The sequence below is a fragment of the Salarias fasciatus genome, chromosome 19 (genome assembly GCF_902148845.1).
Source record: "Salarias fasciatus chromosome 19, fSalaFa1.1, whole genome shotgun sequence".
NCBI lineage: Eukaryota > Metazoa > Chordata > Actinopteri > Blenniiformes > Blenniidae > Salarias > Salarias fasciatus.
In genome coordinates, this window is record NC_043763.1 from 19,972,035 (window position 1) to 19,993,168 (window position 21,134).

The 21,134-nt window shown below is 40.9% G+C and overlaps 1 protein-coding gene across 8 annotated transcripts in view; it reads right to left on the bottom strand.

Moving 5' to 3' along the window:
- Positions 1–21,134, bottom strand: part of nrxn3a (neurexin 3a) — a 143,719-nt gene that overhangs the window by 53,980 nt on the left and 68,605 nt on the right. For all 8 annotated transcript variants that reach the window (XM_030117643.1, XM_030117642.1, XM_030117640.1 and 5 more), the window contains exons 6-9: positions 18,165–18,326; positions 6,033–6,326; positions 4,866–5,013; positions 4,360–4,743 (exon numbers count right to left, since the gene is read on the bottom strand). In XM_030117643.1, coding sequence (XP_029973503.1) covers positions 4,360–4,743; positions 4,866–5,013; positions 6,033–6,326; positions 18,165–18,326 — 988 coding nt within the window. The remainder of the gene's footprint in view (positions 1–4,359; positions 4,744–4,865; positions 5,014–6,032; positions 6,327–18,164; positions 18,327–21,134) is intronic.

Below are 21,134 nucleotides of genomic sequence, written 5' to 3' on the forward strand. Positions count from 1 at the left end.
GAGGCAAAAAGATGGACAAAATGGGAAATTATCTGTGCCTTTAAAGTGAGTCTTTTCTTCACTGTGGCAGAGAACAGAGAAAAAAATCATCCAATTTAAATTTTCCAACTTAACTTTATAAGTTAAAGCTTTTTATTAGTAAAGAATCCTAACATGAATTAACAGATGGGAACACAATAAACTACAAGTCAAGATATATATAAAAAAAAAAGATTAATATGAATGCTGGATGGATATTCTTTGTGGATTATATCATCATTTTGTCCTCTTTTTGATCTCACAAGAGGGCTTTCAGATTTTTTTTTTCTCTCTCTGTAGCTTCTCAAATCTCAGACTCTTTGGGATCAGTATTGTTCTGTTCAGCATAATCTCATACTTCTGTAGTAACGTCAGTGGAAGTTAATAGTGTGCCGCAAGGTGACTTCATTCTGCAGCACTGTTGCGCACATAGAAAAGCACTCCAGTAAATTATGTTTGTCCCCGCCGCATAAAAACCTGGGTTGTTTCAGGAAAGATTAAACGAACGCGCAGTGTGTCGCTCCCATAAGATTTCAAAGTGTCCACACACGCCTCACACACACGGTACATGTGTCCAAGCCCGTGCTCGAGTGCACATGAAATAAACAGGCGTGTTTGGTCGGAGGGACGCTCGGCACTGATGTCTAATTGACAAGGTGTCAGATTACAGGCGCGGTGTAATAAACACAATTTAAATTCTCATTACTGCGCCGAGCTGAGCTGTCAGATTAACTCTGACATGTCATATTTCCTGGGCGTCGCTGCGTCTGCGCGTGCGTAATGACCTGCGCGGGGAGCGGTCTCTGCAGAGTGTGCCCAAAGGATTGATACACTTGAAGCCCGCTGACCTTGAAAGACATGTCAAAATCACATTTGAAAAAAAAACAGCCTGATATTTATGGTATGATGGTATGATATTTGTAAAATAACAAACATCATGTGCTCTTTCAGTGCAGAAAGAGCATGTATCTCTTAACCTTAATCTGTAAAGAATAACCTGTTACCAGGTAATATGTATAATATATATATGTACATATGTACATATACATACATATACATACATATACATACACACACACACACACACACACACACATATATATGTACATAAATGTTTTGTGAAAGAGAGAAAGTGTTTTGATCAAAGTGGAAAGCTCCAGTTAAAAACTCAATGTCTGCACCACCTTGGAAAGTTTATGCGTCACCCCATGGTGTTGCAGTGAGTGATGAATTTGCTTTAACTGTTGCTGAAGATCATAACAGTTGATTTTTGGGTGGATTAATGCACCGATATTAAATTAGAAAAATGTAGTGTTTGGCTTAAAAAAATGAAGATACTGACAAAGATGCAAATAAGGTCAGGTTAAATAAGTTTTCACTTCTTCCTCCTCTCTTTCAAACCAAGCTGACACATATTGAGGACAGATTAGACTGTGTTGTCTCTTCTATATTGTTCACTTATTTGGATGTTTTTTTCTTTTTCCCTTGACTTTTTTCATTTCTTACATGTTTGAAATAAAGATTTTTATCATTATCATTATCTTTGCTGCTTATTTAATGCAGAATGCAGTAAAGTTTATTGTGACTGAAGAAGGATCAGAAAAGGGTCCAGGATGAAGACTCGTGTGATCAAACTATCAGCATGTCTTTGGTTTGTCTGGAAAAGCTGCACTAACTGGAAAAAGTAGAGTACCTGTATATAGTAAGGCATAAAAGTGGCTTTACCACATTGCAATTTCATGGCGTACTATGATAATAAATGGTGCATCTGCATGTGATTATTTAAAATTAGTTTGCTCCTTTATTGGTATTTATAAATCAGTTGTATTTAGACCAGCAGAAGGTCAGGCTCACGCTGACAGACTGAGGTGTGATATACTTCTATTGAGCCACGATATATCCTCAACTCCATTACTGGACTAGTTATGTCTTAGTGCGATGGCATTTTATTCTGCTGGACAAATTGGTGGGAGTCAGAGCCAAAGACAAATGGCAGATAACACTATGCAGAGCAGTAAACACCCACTGGGTAAACAGCAGAACGGTGCCAAGATATAATGGCTGCCATATCTCAAACTCAAACACACACACACACACACACACACACACACACACACACACACACACACACACTGTCATGTCTGCAGTGTTTTTATCATTTCATCATATTACGCTGATAAGCATTCATTCCCTGGAACGGCTCCTTAAAGGTACAGTATGTGAAGTGTTTGTGGCTATAAGGAGTCCCTGCTCCTCAGAGTTGTTGCCAAAAAGTAAACAATGCTGGTCTGTTTTGTTTTTTTTTCATGTCATATTTGCTGCTGCTGCTTGTTCGGATTCTAAACTGTCAGGAGTCAGGCGGAGGCTCCTCTCAGGCAGAATCACTATATCTCTGTCAGGAACTTTTCTTAAATGTGTTTCTCCATCACTGACTGGACTTCTTTTTGTCCCAGAAATCTTAAAAAACACGTAAGGACCCACAGAATGTGTACCACACTGCTGGTGTGAATACACAGAGACGCTGTGTCATTACTGCCTTCCAATCACAGCATCAAGCGGCGCTCTGTAACACTGGTGATTAATATAATGGTGTAAAATGGATATTAATTAACAGTAATATGATCATTATATTAAAAGATTACCCACAGGAAAATCAGACGCAATCACACATCTAAATACACAAAAGGAAATGACATTAATGAAAAAATATATTACAAAATCTTGACTGTCTAAGTCCCAGAATGATTACATTTAAATATTTCAATGGGGCAAAATAATTCAAGGTGAAATGTACACCCCATATCAGATTAACCCTTTGATGGCCCACAACTTTCCCTTTCAAAAGTAAAAAATGAGACTCGGGGGGGAATTATTACGCAGTGCCCGCTAGATGAAGACCGAGGAGGAGAAAAAAAAAGCTACTATAAGATGGAGAGATATGATCAGAAAGCTGTTATTTGATATGCTAAAAGCAGTGGAAGCAATTTGTGAGGGTTAGGGATGTGGAAATTAGTTTTCAACTCTAATCAGTCTTTATGAAACTGTCGGGACGCCGTGATGAGAGTGGTCGGGGGGGAGGCAGTATGACTGGCACACGGCGGGCAAATGTAGGCACAAAAACCACCGTGTCTCCTCAATCTACACTCACAATATCAATACAATGCAATCGTCCGACTGCCCGTGGCATACACGCTTATGGCCTTTACTCTGAATGTATTAATCCACCGTCAGTGCCCTAATATTGAATCTCAGCTTGTCTTTACTACAATACATTAATAGACATCATAAAAAAAGATATTTAATGAATGATCGACTGAATTAACTATATAGCTGCTACCTGGAGATACTCCAATAAATGACATGGTTTCTTGGACGTTATGATCTCCTCTAAATCCAAAGAACTGGCTAATGATATACCTCATGTAAGAGTTTAGTCTGAATGATTTGGAGACATAACCTTTCTTGAAAGGCTCGGAGACTTTCACTGCCTCGCTCTCAGAGCACTTTGGAGCTCCGCCCCTTCACACCAAACAGTCTAACGCTGCAAAGAAGAGCAGGCTCTTATATTCTGAGTTATAAATCGCACAGGAAACACTTTTTACCACTTGCTAACAAGTTTGGAACTATTTCCTCATGAGCTACATTTGACTGAACTGTAAAGCCAAGGGGGATTTAACGTTTTCCTTTTTTTTTATCAGTTGATACATTATGACAAAGACAATAACATTTAAATCATTAAAAGAAGTGTTGAAATAATTCGGATAATAATCGGAAAAGAGTAGAGAGTTACTTTATTAATCCCAAACTGGGAAATTCCAGAATACTCTGGTCTTGGTCTTGGTGGCGTATATGCTAAAAGAAATGGATGGGGCGGACGGATCGGTCATGAAAGTGTTTGAGTTTTGAGTAAAAAAGAGAGGAAGGTCAACATTTAGAAATAAGTAATGTGACACAATGGATGGTTTTGCGTCTGGCTAAAGCAGGATATTTCTCTGAGCCGGATCTAGTTTTTTATACATCATATTAACCAAACCCAAACCCACTGAGAATAAGCAAACACGGTAACACAAACAGAAGTTTTCCTCTACTTAATTTTAGGAACTAATCTGCATTTAAAAACAGTTTTTATTTCATTCTCACACTGCTTGACCCCACAACGATAAACCCTCTTTGGAAAAGCAGGCATCGGTTCATCCAGGCACACTAAATAACTTCACCAGAGGTAGATAACCTGTTTATGTGTGTCACTACAACAGTCAGCCCACGACCTGGAGGTTCCCCTTCGCCGCGGAGCGAGGGTCAGGAGGTTGCATGTCTTCTGTGAGGCCTTTGCCCGCTTACCCCTCTCGCAGGTGCGTGACCAGTAGCCCGTGCCCGTGCAGTCGCAGATGAATCGATTCCAGCCCTCCTTGCAGACGCCCCGGTTCTTGCATGGGTAGCTCTCGCACTGCTTGCCCGGCTGTTTATTGCACGAGGGCTTGATCCCGGCGCCGTTCTGCGCCTCGGCGATCTGCCGGATGTCTTTGCTTCGGCCGTCGATGAAAAGGTCGCGGATGCAGCCCACGTAGCCGTAGTTGAGCATGGCCGTCCAGAGCTCGGTGGGCAGGATGAGGTTGGTGCGGTCGTTTGGAAGCCCCCCCAGGTACATGTCACCCTCCAGGTCCAGGATCTCGCTCTCGCCGCTGGCCGTGAACGGAGTCCGTCTGCTGTTTACGGAGATGGTGCCTGTGGAGGCGTCCGGTCAGGAAGGCAAGCGTCAAAAAATAAGGTTTAATCTTAGTTTAGCAAGTCCTCTCCTTCAACAGACAAAAGACAAAATTAGACATAAAAGCGTGATGGAAACTGACCCGAGCGTCCGTCTCTCTGGATGTCCACGTGATACCAGGCTCCATCGTTCACCTTCGACTGTGTGGCTTTCACTTTGATCGTGCCTGAACCCATGTCCAGCAGCAGGTAGAGACTGCCGTCCAGCAGCTCCACGGCGAAGAAATCCACCTGGAACGAGACCGCGCAGATCACTGCACTTCTTCAATATGTTCTCCTTTTTAGGGAAAAATAAATGACTTGATGGAGGCTCATTAAATGCAAAACTCTATTAAATTTAGGGGGAAATACTGGACAAAATCCTAGTTTTCTTTTGGGGAGTAAAACCATGAAGAAACCAAAACCCTGGAGGAATCCCAAGATGAGCTATAACTGATTACTGAGAGCAGCAATCAGCGCAGAATAAGCTGAGATAGTTTGGGTCAAAAATCCAAAAATATCCAAGAGCCATGATCTTTTACTTTTACTCAAAATAATCTAGACACATAAATCAGTGTAACTGCATGTAGCAACTGATAGTGGGTCAGTAATGTAATGATTTAAGTCATTTTGAATGTAACAGAGCCAATGACTGACATCATAACAAGATAATAAAATAATAAAACAGTAAAATAAAACAATTTTGAGAAACATAACTGAAAGAAAGTGTCTTGAGTTAATGAGGATGATGACGCTCCCACTCACTACACCTTTATTCCAAAAGGAAACTGCCCAAAATTTGCCCAAACAAAGGATGGTATTTGCAAAAAATGCAGTCCTAAATAAGCATTTTTAACTATACTGGTTGTAGTTGTTAATTTTAAATCTTTTTTTTTTTTTTTATTCCTACTCTTTTAAAAATTAACTTATTTGACTGTTGCCAAATAACTTCCACTATACTGGTAACTTAATGCATTCTTGGCTTTGTTACATTTGAAATGGGGAAAACTAGCATTAATGGATTTAACAGAGCGTGATCTAGAAATTTTGCATTGTGTAAATGAGAAACTGGACAAAAAAATGTTGTGGATCCCCTAAGAAATCAAAACGGCAAAATGAGTAATCAGTAATTCTCAGTCCTTCAAACCAGATTATGTCTGCAAGTATTTTATGCAAGTCATTCAAGATGTTTTCTCCCAAACATGCTTCCTTGGACTGATATCAGCTGATGTTCTTCCGGAACTGAGACGCTGCAGGCATCATGAACCCACCTTGGTGTTCTTCTGGCTGCGAGCGGCGTCCTTGCGCTCCTGGGGTTTGCCGTGGGTGAAGAGGATGAGGCCGTTGGGCTCGGTCGTGCGGAAGTCGAACGAGATGGAGCCCATCCGCTTGGTGTTCCACTTGGGGAGGCTGATGTACGCCTCTGGGGTCTCAAACGAGATGGGGTCCAGGGTGGCCACGTTCTCGCACTTGTAAGACACCTCGCCTTGGATCTTCATCTTGGGGTCCACGATCCGAGCCAGGCGGGACAGCTCCAGGCGGATGTCATTGTTTTTATACACCACCTGCGATTGGTTGAAAAGAAGAGTCGTCATTCTTCCGTCTTGGCTTCGTCAACAATGACTCCCCATCGTGGGAAAAAAAAAAAGTGTGACACAGTTCAGTTAAGTTACAACAATTAAAATTATGTCATCAAACCAGGAAAGACCTTAAAATAACAAGAATGTTATCAGCGTTTTCCAGATGAATGCACTTCTGTGGGGAGGGAATTTTATTCAGGCTCTCATTAATTTACAAGCCTGTCTATTCAGACTGAAAATTGCTGTATGATGATGGACAGACTAATCACAGTCACAAAGGAATAATGAACATATGGTTCACCCATCAGGACAAATTTAAACTCGCAGGTCTTAAATCCAATGATTAACACTTGACAAGAACCATTTTTTAAGACATCATTAGAGTCTGATGTGATGCGGTTAATAACGGCATGAAAACAAGACAGTTTGAATAAAGTAAATAATTTAGTATCATGAACCAGCAATTTGCGCAATTATTTCGGCGGCGGTTTGAATTAAATGCAGCAGCCTCGCTTTTCATTCTCCCACTCCGTCCCAGAATTAGCCGCGGGATCATTGTGACGGCGCCAGGAGGGGGGGGTACCGTTCGGTCCGTCAGCGCACTCATCCTCTACACCCACTGGGAGGTGGCCGCGGCGTGCTGGAGATTCTCCCAGACAACAATGAGCGGAGAGGGAGGGTCAGGGCGAGTCACACTCATCTGCATTCATTTAAAATGTGCATGTCAGATGAATCCTGAGTTGGACTGAACTGTATTTCTTTAAAGTGTATCAGGACACCTTCCATTCCTCCACACACTCACATTCCGAGTCTATTCAGCGTCGCCAATAATCCTCACATGCATGTTTTTGGAGTGTGGGAGGAAACTGGAGGAAACAGACACACATAGCAAACATGCAAACTCAAGCCAGAAAGGCCTGACCAGTATTTCAATCCATGACATCTGGACAAATCAATATAATGATCAAAATAAAAAGATACTGGAAGCAGTTAAAGTTCTGCAAGACAGCTGGATCGAGAGTGAAAATACTCTTTTTGGTTTGTGATGAACCAAAACAGTCTGACTGAGCAATATTTGTTTTAAACCGATGCAGGATGCTTAGAAACTGCTAGATTTCGACCTCAGGTGGGGGGATGTGACCTAATTTGGTAGCTCCGCCCACTTCCTCCTCTACAAGTAGAGGTCCAGGAGTCACTTCCTCCCATTAACCTCCCACGTCCATCATGATTTACTGAGTGAATGTTTGCGCTGCGTCTTTGAAAGTGATTTTTCCTTTAGTGTTTACTTTGTGTGCATTTGGAAACGTTTTACTTCTTTCACACGGTTTGCATCAAATAAGTCAAAGATCCAACTGCTCTTCGTCAAATTAATCACTTTGTTTGAAACCATGACGTCCAAAATCGAAAATCGACATATTCAAATCCCAAATCCACCATAGTTTAACTGAAAACTGAGCTTTTTCCTGACAATTTGGGGCTCCAGTAAGAACCTCAGTTACCAACATGGTCAGTTCTCTATCAGCAAACTAAACACTGCATTTAAGACTATTAAAGTAGCAAAGAGTTACTAAAGATGTAATCATTTATTTGTATGAAGTTGTACACAGTTATTTGTACGAATTACAATAATTTACATTCTGATTTTTTTTATGCACTTTATCAAGAAACAACATTAGACTAGAAATCTTGATGCTATGACACAAATGCAGCATCAATATAAGAAGCATTTTGTACAAAAAGGGAATAAAAATACAGAGTCATGCATTGACTGATCCTCCATCTTTTCTCATGTTGTCCAGTTAATTATTCCTCAAAGCGCAAATTGCCGATCTCCCTGCATTTACGGCCAGAAACACAGTTTGTCTTTCCATGAAGCCGGTTTGTAACAGACACACTTTCTTATCGGAGGGAGAGTCCTCCCACCAATGAAAAACAAATGAATGAAAGAAAGAAAGAAAGAAAAAAACCCACCGATCTTTTATCACAGCAGTCTAAATGCTGTCAATAACAATGGGAGGATGGAGTCACCGAGGGGGATGTGTGTGTAAATTGAAATCTGCTCAAGTGGAAAATTGAAGGTCTTTTTTTTTTTTTTCCCCCCCTCTAATTCTCTGGGCAGAGAAACACCCTCTGTCTGTCTATATTTTGGGCACATACATGCATACACAAAACAAACACACCCTCTCCTCCATTTCACTCTCTTTTATATTAATGTCTCCGCTCTCGCTCCTCATCCAGCTCTGCTGGAGAGTGCGGCGATGGCTGCGTGGGTAGATTGAGGGGCCTGGCTGAGATTATCGATAATCCACCAGCAGATTTGACAGTAAATCAACTCATCCCTTAAGGTGCTCAGGGACTGGATAGAAAATTGTCTTTTCCTCTTCTCCCCTCTCCCTTTCTTCCGCCGTCGCCGTTCCTACTGTTTTTGTTCCATTCATCGTCCTCTCGCTCCCTCGATCATCCATCTCCCCTCCCACTCCGTGCTAGAAGCGGCCATACTTGATCTGACTGGGCATAAATATCCCGAGCCCCTCCAGCGGCTTCATCACCTCACCGTCACATCAGAGAACTGTTTCTTCAACCTCTACCGAGAGGGAAATCGCTCAGCTGTGTCCAGAGGTAAAGCAAACATAAAAACCTGAAACGTTTTCACACCGTGATCTCTTTCTGAGTCACTTAGTATGATCACGACACTGCAGGGACAGTACAAATTATGTTTAAAAATGGTCCAACTGCAGAACGAAGACAGAACTACGCTCATTATTATTTTATAAATTTGTTAATTTTATGGAAAGAAAGTAAATTTTATTGATCTTATTGTAGACAACTGCTACTCATTCTACTAGCTTAAATCCAAATAATTGGGAAATTGTAACATTTCAAGTTCCCAGGTAATAAAATATACTTAAATATCGTGACATTTACATAGTTCTCCTCAGAAAAAGGTGAATTTCAAAGACATGTGACTGAAAACAACAGCTTTTGTGTCACTACTTTAGTATTTATTAATACTAAAGTAACATTTTTATTCACACATATTGAGTCTATCTTACACAAACTTCAAAAGATTGGATTTCTCCTATGCACAGTTCATAGCTAATTTGCATTGCTAAAGTTCAGACATTTCTCACTGAAAATAATAAAGCTAAAAATTAAAAAAAAATATTCGTACTTCATTAAAATTATATTTTGAGGGAAATAACGCTGATGAGGAACAAAAACACACATCTTACAGTGGGACATGGCAGGCTACACCCTGGACAGATTGACACAATATAGATTTATGACAGAAATTAAAGCAGAAATGTGTCGATATGATGCCAAAGTTGTTGCAGATTTCAAAACAGTGCATCAGTATCAGCAGAGCTTAGAGCATCCAGACTACCTGCTAGCAGCGGACCTGTCGGACGACTGGTTATTATTACTGCACATGAGAAACAGGAACTCCAGAAGACTGCTGAAAGCCACATCGCTTCATTCAGCCTCACATAGTCTGGATCTCCAAACCCGGAAGGAGATATTAAAAAAAAAAAAAAAAAACAGTTCCTGGAATAATAAACCAACTGGACCTGGTTTCTCACTATTATGAAATCCCAAACTTATATAGATGGCAAACATTGAGCTCCATCCATCCATCCATGGAGATGACATAAACGTGGATAACTGTGCTCCTCACACCTTTTTCCCGCTTATCCGAGAAAATTCACTACTTTGTGATTAGTTAAGGAGCCATCAAGGAGCAACTCGGTCACTCGTATCTGCAACCTTCTTCCTTCAGTCATCGTCATAATCAAAGCCCCTGATCATCTAAGGAGGCGGGGTCGGCTAACAGGATTAGCTCTCTATAGACCGCTACAGGTTGTAGATCTGAAGGAACGCCTGAGACGGGGTTTATCCCGCCTGGAAATGCCAGGCAGCGGCAGACGGGCTCGGGTCGTGTGAAGTTTTTCTGATCCAGTGGGGGGGATTCCGTGGGGTTCGTGCTTTGACACGTTACCAAAACCAGGATGGTTTCTTTCGCGGGATGCGACCGGGACATTATCTTGACACACATGCACTGGACATGGCTACTGTACACATTTCCCAACCGTCGCATGTCTGCTGATAAAAGACGGCATAAATCATATACACTGTGGAAGGGAGGGGGGGGGGGTGGGGTGGGAGCTGGAGGTGGGAATGGAGGGTGTAGTTGACAATTTGACAAGTCACTTTCAGGTTCCTGCCACCTCTGAACAATAATAGCAAAGAGGCCTTTCAACATGCAAAGGGAGCTTTATCAGGCCACCGCAGATGGAGGCTGCAGGTTAACATGAGAATGAAGCACGGCCAGCGACCGATAGCAGGCCAGCGAATCCCCCCCCCAAAACACAAATCAGTGCGGACACATAACGAATATATATGCATAAACACAAACACACGGAGAAATATGGGAGCGTCTGTCTGTTAGTGTGTGAGTGATAATTTGAGCAACCTAAAGTGAGTGAGAATGTTTGACAATGGCCAGATGAAAGAAATCCATCACTGCATTATCTCCTCCACCAGGCTTCCACGACGCACATCATTACACACACACTCGCACCCTGTTATCAGCGCGTGAGAATGAGCAATGTAACACAATATGACTGAGGTTTGAAATTACTTTTTCAGATTGCCAGCCAATGCAGCCACCAGATTTTTATGTTATCACTCTCCGAGAATTTCCACTAGATAGAATAAAACAGATTGAGCCCCAAACAATATCAAGACATCGAAGGCGATGGAAATAATACTGTGTATTGTCTTATGAGCTGCTCTAATGCGAGTCGTACCAAATGAAGTATTTGCACTTGTTCAGGAGACAATGATGGAGGGAAAAAGCTTTAAAGTCATCAAACTACAGCAGGAACATTTTAGAGACTTACTCATTGTGAGACTCTGCCTTAAAGGGACTTTCACGAGAGAATGATGTTAAAATTACCCGACAATTTGTTTTGTTTAACCGGATTGAGATCTACGAAAAACACCTAATTGGGTTTTCATTAAATGTAAAGGATATTACAGCCATTTTTTCCAGGTCCGGCCCACTCAAGATGAAACTGTTCTGCATGTGGCCCCTGAGCTGAAATGAGTTAAACTCTCCTGGTGTAAACTAAACAGTCAGTACACACCATGTGAAAATGTGTTTACGTACACCGGCAGCACATCACTCAACAACTGAGATGAGACCACGATTTTTTACTATTTAAAATACTCTGAGCACTCTGCGCATGCATGGATGAATAATGTTTACCAAAGTATTCTGCAGTGCTGAACAGACTTTTGTAGCTTTCTGCTGTTTAAAGAAATGTTTAGTCGAAATATCTGAAGCATCAGGCAGCATTTAAGAGTGCTCAGCTCTTTCTTAAGAGACAGAAATGGTCTTCTGACTGTGACATTGAACATAAAACACACGGATCATTCAAAGGAACTTCAGTGGAACTCTTTTCAACTCTCCAGACTTTATGCACTTTGTCAGTGGTTTTAAGTCACTGTGACAAGAAACTGAAGGACACATATTTTGAAACCTTTCTGTCGTCAAACTACATGTGAGTGAGACTTTTCAGTGAAACAGGCGAACACTAAACTGCTGAAACTTTGTCTAATTTACTGGAAAAAAAAAAACTTTTTTGATACAATTTGATATTAAAAGCGGGGAATATGTTGATAAGCTATGTTTCTGTTGGACAACTATCCTTCATCTTTATCAGCTATAAAAAATTCTATAACTTGGACTCATATCAACAAACAAAAATGATGCTTTCTGTCCATCATCATCATCATCATCCATCATCATTTTTAATAAAAATCTCCATCCATTGCATCCCTCAACAGTCAAAGGAATATGAATTCCTATGTACATTTTTGGTTCTAAATATCCACACACACACACACACACACACGCTCAGTCTTGTATTTCTATCCTTGTGGGGACCGTCCATTGACTCCCATTCATGTCTAGCCCCTAACCCTGACCCTTACCCTAACCCTAACCCACACCACAACAAAGCCTAACCCTAAAGAAATGTTTTTGCACTTTTACTTTTTTCAGTAACAACAACATGGTCAAGAAAACACTGTTTCTCCTACTTAGGACCGAAAAAAGGTCCCCACAAGGCACGTCGTTCCACGTTTTGCTATCCTTGTGGGGACATTTGGCCCCGACAAGGATAGAAATACAAGAACACACACACACACACACACACACACACACACACAACAAAACTCTCAAAATGTAAGAAAATACTTTGCAATTGTTTCCTGAATTAAATAATAAATGTATCTTTCAGATTTCATAAAGCCATGGACGCCTCCTTCAGATTCACAGTTGCTGAATTGTGCTCACATTTTTCCATCGGTAGAAATACTTTGACAGTATTTATGTCTAGACCTGCTGTCTGATCAAAAAAAGGGCATAAAAATCTCCCCTGCCAATAAACCCCAGCCTGCCGACTTCGACACCCCGCACTGTAGATCCGCACTGATGTAATCCTCATGCAGACACATCTGCAACACTTCTCCATAAACGCCAGCGGGGCGGCGTTATTGGTCACGTGGTCTTGACATGAGACTCCGCCGAGTGTTTTTGCAGGATGGAACCGTCGGCAGTGAGCGGTGTTTTCCACAGGGTGGCATGATTTCCTTTGCAGAGGCCAATAACATGAGCAGGGCACCTCTTCAGGCAGAAAAGAAAAGTTGATCATGAGATCTTCAGACCGATGATACAATAATGTAATCAATTTAATGAAGGCCAGTTTTAAAGGTCTGATGATTGATTGTGGTGTTTGGAGCAAAACCTTTTCTTTATTCAGGATAGATGGATGATTGTGTTAGAATTTCAGCTCTGTCTGAAAGGATATTGACGTTATTCATCATATTGCATGAAATTGTTGTATCATACGTAAGTTGCAATTGCACTAAATTGATTGTGTCTGAGCTTTCCTGCTATTAAAAACAGTGACTGTTCATTTTTCCTTTGACAACTGAACTGTTGTGATTTTTGACACAATATTGGAAGTCTTTGACCTCACGGCGTGAAGCACGCTGAGATTACGAGCTACGATCTGGCGCCATGTAAATAAATTTGAGCCCAGATGTCAAAAGTAATTGTGCCGTTCTCATCCATACTTAACACACCAGCCGCAGCAACGGCTGAAAGGATTATGGGGGATGAAACAAAATTACAAAACCATCTTCTGACCCCTCGGGGAACCTCTGATTTTTGATTTACTTTATGCAGCTAAAAAGTGTTGCAAAGTAATCTCAGTTGATCTGCCATGGGCCGAAAGAGAAGTCTGCATTGTGAGGGATTCAGTTCTGCAGCAAGTTCCCTAGACGTTACTACTTGGATAACTTCAAAATCACTATAAAGAAGGACAAATGATCGGACTAACAAGGATTCATTGTTTCTCTGCAACATCTGTTTATGTCGGATTGCAAGGCTTATATAAGATGCCAGTCAGTATTACAAGACCAGAACATTTATGTCACACTGGATCAATCCGAGCATTTGGTTCCACTTTCTGGCAGAGAACTCAAGACTGAGGAGTCAACAAGTGGCAGAAGAAACAGCGGGGCTAATGGCTACTCCGGCTACAGCACTGCGACCAGCCGTCACACCGAACAATGCTCCGTCTGCAGCAACCAGCTGAGTGGAGATCAGACTCCGCCTCTGATCAACATATGGAAAAAGCCATGGTTTTCACTGAGAGAGGGTTTCTGGGCTGGAGGGTGCTTACAGTCTGTGCTAACAAACAGGGGAGGGGAAAAAAGGGCGAAAATGGCTGTGTAGTTTTATAAATGACAACAAATCTGACTGACCCTGCCGAGGACCGTTGCTTACTTTGGCTATAGAGTGGTGCCGCTGGCCCGGCCAGCAGTCCCCAGAACGGTCACTTTCCTAATGACCTCGGTCCTGCTGCACGCTCTCTGCTGTGCTTGGTGACTAATTTTGAGTCATCAGAAAGCTCAATGGACCCCATTTATTTCACCTTTTGTTCACAGAGATGAGTAGAGAAATCACACACGAGTGTTGCACTCCGCTCTGACTCACATGGTTTCTCATCCGCTGTCATCACGACTGGTTTCTACCAGCAGGTCACCAAAGGTCATCATCCTGACACCTTGTTTTTTTTTGGAGCTTGGATTTTCTGTCAAACAGGTGGTTAAAATAGACCACTGCACATATTCCACCCTGTTTCTGTGCGCACATCTGCTCTCTTTTGGAAATGGTACGTCACGAAGGTTATAGATTACAGTGGCAGAGCTGATCGCCTGGAATAAATCAATCTGCACACGCTCGCAAGACAATCCATTTTGAGACAAAGACAGTCAGGTGGAAGAGAACATCAATAACAGAGAAAATGACCATAGTCTCCAATATGGCTTCACAGATGCATCCCCTCATGCGGCTCTGAGCTGGATTATGCTTGTGACGACCATCAACGCTGAGATTATGCATTTCTCTGTAACATTATCAGTCATTAATATAATACATGTGATGAAAAGTAATAGTCAAACCCTTTGCTTGTGTACATTTCTGATCATTCTCATACGTATCTATCTATCCAATCCCTTTTTGGCTGGTCATGTGGATGGATGCGATTTCAACATAACTCCTTTATTTTTCAATTGCAGGGTAAAGTCAAGCTCTCAGAACAACTTTGCAATTACAAAGGATAAATCTTATCTCAAAGTGACAATTAGGTCTAAGTCTGAAATGAACAGCTGGGAAAGGTAAACTGCATATATTTCATGGTTTCCATCAACTGACACATTCATTTACTGACAATATTTACAATTTTCATATATAAGCGGGTCTGCAATGAGCCAATGGAAAGTAACTACAAGGTTTTTTTTTTTCTTTTTCCTCCTCCTGAAATGAAAAGCCGACACAAATGACTGGTACAACGGCGACAAATAAACCGACTCATTGCAGGAGGGTCACGTGACTCGGGGAAGACACCGCGAACAGTCAGTCCTGCTCATAACGGCGCTCATATTTAGTCTCCAGTCGATGGACTCCTCCTTTTGTGTGCCTTTGTTGGCTCCCGCATGCAGGCACAGCCAGGAGTCTCGATGTGAGTGGTTGATGGAGGTGTAATGACAACGACAATTATAGCAATTATGTGTTATTGTAGGCCATTATGTATTTTGTAGGTTTCGAGATGTAGGCTTTCTTTGTAATTGCTGGCTTATGAAAGGCATAATAATCACGGGCCAGCCAGTCGCAGGAGCTGCCAAGGGCAACCAGTACCTGGTGCCATGGTAACAAAACATTTATCCATAATGCTGCCGCTGCTACTGCTGCCGCTGCTCTGCGGATGGCGAGGACAAGAGCATTGGCAGCAGGCAAATTAGCCCTAATGGCAGGGAGTGGAGGACGAGAAGGTGCTGGACAGCAGACGGAGGGAGAGCTGGTGGGAGCTGGAGATACGTGGGTGGGAGGGCGGGCGGGCCTGTGATTAGGAGGTGGGCAGAATATGTGAGACTATAGGAGGTAGTACGAGGAGAATCTTGAGTGTATTGGTAAATGCGATAAGTAAAAAGTCCATTTCAACGTATTTACATACGTAGAAAGAACATTTTAAGTTAAGATGAAATATTTTCAATTATACATCTTTGTCTTTGTGTGTCTCTTAGCTGATGCAATAGCTTCAGGTGTTATTTTTCCCAATATTGTGCTGTAAAAAAATGTTATTCTAGTTGTTAATTTATTGTGATGGGTGAAAAAACTATTCAAGTGAAATCCTCCTGCATAACAGTACACCTGGCTCTTAAAGGAGAAGGAAAGCTAAAGTCCTCTAATTGCTTTACATGACCCAAAACTTGTGAGTGAAATTAGACGTTAATGTACAACAACCGTGAACAATCTTTGACGTTGAGCTCAACTAAAGTGCCAGATACCATGTACTTCATGAATATATGAAATAATCCGATGACAAAAAAACTAATAAACATCATTCCTGTTTTTTGCAGAATACAAAGATTCGCAGCTAAAAATTACAAGTGAATTGACCAGTATTGTTTTAGGGTTGAATCAATGTTTAAGAACGGTTTGTACGTAAATCTTACAAATTCTTCATGCACTTCTTCATATAAAGGGGGACGCACACTCACTTTGTGAATATGTAAGTGTGCGTGTGTGCATGTGTGTGTTTTCATGCGCACACTTGCTGGAAGTGGGTGGTGCAGGGAATTGCAAACAGGCCCAGCATGGCATAGAGCAGGAAGTAGGCCAGAGGGGGATTAAATGGGTACTGCACCACTTCCTCTCTTCCTGTGGCCATATGATGATGATGATGATGATGATGATGGTGTGTGTGTGTGTGTGTGTGTGTGTGTGTGTGTGTGTGTGTGTGTGTGTGTGTGTAAGACCATCACACTGTGAGAGAAAACAAGCCAAGCCCCGATTGTCAGACCCTGATTCACCCCTGCTAGGTGTGTGTGTGTGTGTGTGTGTGTGTGTGTGTGTGTGTGTGTGTGCAGTTATAGGGTGACAGTGATGATTTAGATCACATAATCACTGGAAAGTGGCCCCGCCACTGCTGTTCTCTCCAGCAAGGTCTTCTCAGAGTAACAAAGGATTTTTCCAGTAGATCTTACAGCATTTCTTGGTTAACACCTTTTTGTATTTTTTGCTTGTGAAACAAACCTTTGCGCTGCAGAAGCGAGTACATTTTACAGTTAAATTGAGTGTCATCATTAGCGTTGCCTGTCGGCTTTGTTACTATTTCACTAACCTCTTGGAACTGACTCAATACGGTGAGCAGGTACAGTTTTCCCAGTACTACAGTCTGCTGAAACCAGGAAAGCTGTCGGTGTGCTAGCCACTAGCTTCTGAGTGTTTATGTGTTTATGGCCACTTCATGCCCACAGGAAGCACTATGTCAGAGCTGTATTTTAAAAAAAAACTGTCCACATGCCATACAGTAACTGTTAGAAACATGTCACGCAGCCATTAAATCCTCAACATGGAATCCTCCTGAATTACTAAGAACCTGTAAAAAGCTGTTCTAAGCTGAATACTCACACAAATAGACCGTGCATTTAGTTTGTATGCTTTTTATATCTGATTACAAGTGCAAACAGGAATACTCAAATAAAGAGTTTTTCATACATTTGCTGTTTTTTACATGAGAACGATCTGCTTTTTTCCAATGTGGTTACTTGAGTTTATCACAGAGTGATTGGAAGGAGCCCTGAACCCGAACAAGCTCCAAATGAACTGTGATAATTAAGAGATACAGAAGAGATTGCAAGATTTAATCAGTAGCACAACTATATGAAACTATTCTAAGCTACAATCTGCAAATAAAAGTCGTGGTGGGCCAGCTGAAGAAAAGCCTCCCACCACAACAGCAGCTTCTCCCTTCAATATTGAGCAGATTTTTAAAAAGTATACGCAGTCAAACAATAGAAATTCCACTGTGCATTGATATGAATCCAAGAGTGCAGATTCCTACTAGCATTTGGTGGAATCTGGAACACACTGACAATACTTGATATTCACTGAATGTGCTTTATGAATAGTGTTTTTTTTTTTTTGCACACCTGTCAGACGAGAGCCACATTTCCATTCTATTTTCTACAAGAGCATTTCAATTTTCACCGGAAAATATTGTCACATAAACGGGGCCTAAATTTGTGTTTTTATAGACATAAACTGGCTCAATTTGTCAAGACTGACAGCACTCGTTTTCATAAAAACATACAACTCCAATATTGAACAAGCGTGGAATTCGACATGACTTTAAATATACGCAAATACACCCCAAAAAATTGTCGACGGTGAATAAATGACCTTACCTCCTTGAGACAGCCCATGAAGTTGTTGCTGACCGGAGATCCGGGCAGGTCGGCTGTACTGGGGCTTCCGCCCACGTAGAAGAAGTCGTCGGAGCCCAGCATGGTGTAATCCTCCTGGGTGTAACCCGTGGTGGTCAGGATCCCGTCCACTGATATTGTCACCTGATGGCGAGGAGCAACAGTGAAACAACGGCAAGTAACAGGAGGAGAACCGCAGTGTTGTTTCCAGAGCTCTTCCGATCAGTCTCAGTCCTAAATCTCAGAAGAGGTGATATGTGTGTCAGACATGAAGAAAACTTCCAAGCTCCGGATTTTCTTTACTTTTTCGTTAGTCAATGTGATGCTGAAACTACTGATGTGTTAGTAAAATGAGTGAATTAGTTCCAGGCATGTTTGGAAGTCTATCGTTTATGTCAGGAAACGTAATGATTGGTGTTGTTTTCTCTAAAATCAATATATGTGAGGGAAGAGCCAAACTAAAAAAGACAATGTATGATGTAAGAATAATAAAAAAAAAAAACTAAATGAAAAGCAACACAACAGAAAGGTGAACGGAGAACCACAGACACGTTCAAGGACACACTTTAAGGATGTGTAAACACACACACATACACACACACACTGCAAGAACTCTGCTTGGTAACAATAACACACCACTGTGGGAAAAATGTGGTTCATTGGCTTTTTTTTTTTTTTTTAAGACCATTTGATCCTATTAGAGATCCTATTACAAACAATCCACGCAAGGATACAATTTATATAAGTTCTACATATTATGTTTTGTACCAAACACTCAACAGTTTAGCTGCATATTAGTCTATTAAATATGTTTTAATGTAAAACTAGTAAACATGCTCAAACTAAAAATGTACCTCTTGATCAAGATAGTTTTAGCATCAAACAGCTGTAATCAGATTACAGTTAGTTAATAATTTAGTGAGACCCATGTAACACTAGTTGTTGAATTGTAAAGTTCAGATACTGTTGCATAACTAATGTATTTATGAATTTATTGATTCTGATTCTCAAAGTCAAACCACTCCTGAGGTAGAAGAAACGTTGATCGATAAAAAGGCGATTGTGACCTATTAAGGCCTTTTATTTATTTACCACAGTAACTCAAGTACAATTAAATGATAGTCAATAATTAATAACAGTCATTAACTATTAAATAACAGGTAATGTTTCCACAAAGAGAAATGAGGAATTTGAAAATATTTAATGCTTAAATGAGTAAAACATTTCAGTTTATTGTCTCTGTGTGTGTGTGTTTTTTTTTTGTTTTTTTTTTTGTGACATTTCAAAATAGTTTAATGACAAAACTCAAACATTTAGGTCTTCCTTTGGTCTGAAACTGCTCAGTAAATATTTTTATATAGGTAAGTTAATAGAAATCAGCTCTCTTGCCGATACAGTAGTCAGAATATGGCTTTTTGTTAGAGATTAAAATAAAGATAAATTGGTGACTATAACTGATAAATGTTTTCAAAACTTCAATAAACCTCATACTTCTTATATTCTAGTCTGGCATGTACCTTAAAAGGTAGAAAATTACCTTCTTTAGCTTGTTATTATCTGTTTTACGTTTTAATCTTTCTCACACAATAAAACTAAAAAGTCTTTCCTGAGCTGCTTTTTTAATTTTTATTTCTCTCACGTCTCATGCGTAAGTTTGAGTCGGCCTTCACGCAGGTACACCGCTAGTGGACCTGGTAGTTAACCAGCGCTCTCCTGCAGTGTGGGTTGACTTTTACTTTCACATGGAGGAGCATGAATGAACACGAGAGTCAGGTTTCAGGAGGATTACCAGACCATGCAGGAAGCGACCGTCAGTGGATTTGTCTCAGTTTATATTTTATCACCTCAAATCATCACACAGCACTCCTTAGTTGAAAGAAGAAGAAAAAAAACTCCAGAGAAAGCTAAAGGGAAAGAGGAAATGAAAAGAGTAGAGCGAAGTAGGTAGATCTGATGAAACTAAGTGAATCCCAGAAACTCGGAACCAAGTTCCCTGATTTTGGAAGAAGCACAGAAAGACGGAGGAGGGGAAAGCACACGGCAAACCCAAAAAATGACAATGGGAATGATATCTACCAGACAGTGGAGTTTGTTTACCATGGCGAATCCAATGCCTGTTTGCTTTGCAGAGAGGTGGGGTGGGTGAGACATGAATTCATAGCAGTGATCAGTGGGCTGGTTAATACCACAAAACAAATTAATCAAACTCAGATGGTGACGAGCGATGGAGACAACGCACATAAAACATTCATGTTAGTGAGAGTAACGGAGCTGCAGGCGATGACGCAGGTGAACGGGGAACGAAAGGCAGGGTCTAGCCAGTTTCCCAAACAGTTGAAGAGTTTAAAACATCCCTGGCTGTATTTATCACAAGAATATGTTCAGTAAATTAGCATAACAGAGGTTCAAACTGATCGAATTGCACATATTGAATCGGTTTTGGATAAATCAAACTGTAGTACAAACATCTGTTTATCAATTTTTAGCTCTTTTAGTCAAAGTAGGCTTATGATTACTTATGTTTGATGAAATATAACACCATTTTTTTGATATGCGCCACCAGCTTTTTATTTGACTTTAAGAGAAACAAATCAATTCTCCATACCCGAATAGACAGAATTTAACATGCAGGTAAATGTGAAGGCATTCAGCCACATTGGTAATCAGCTCAGGCTTTGCTTGATCACTTGATAAAATGTCCACACATGGATAAGGAGGAAGGAAAACAAATGAAATCATGAAATGTCAAGTGATGCCTTGATTGGTGGAGCAAGACCTGAGATAACAAACAAACCTGCAAATTGGAGCTCCTTCAGTAAAAAAAAAAAATAAATAAATAAAAAAGACTCAGACAGAAAAATCATGTCACTACTTTGTCGCACAGGCATGTGCTTGTTATGGACTCTCTGCAGCGGTTTTCGCGTCAGTGTTAACTTTTGTGAATGTCAACAC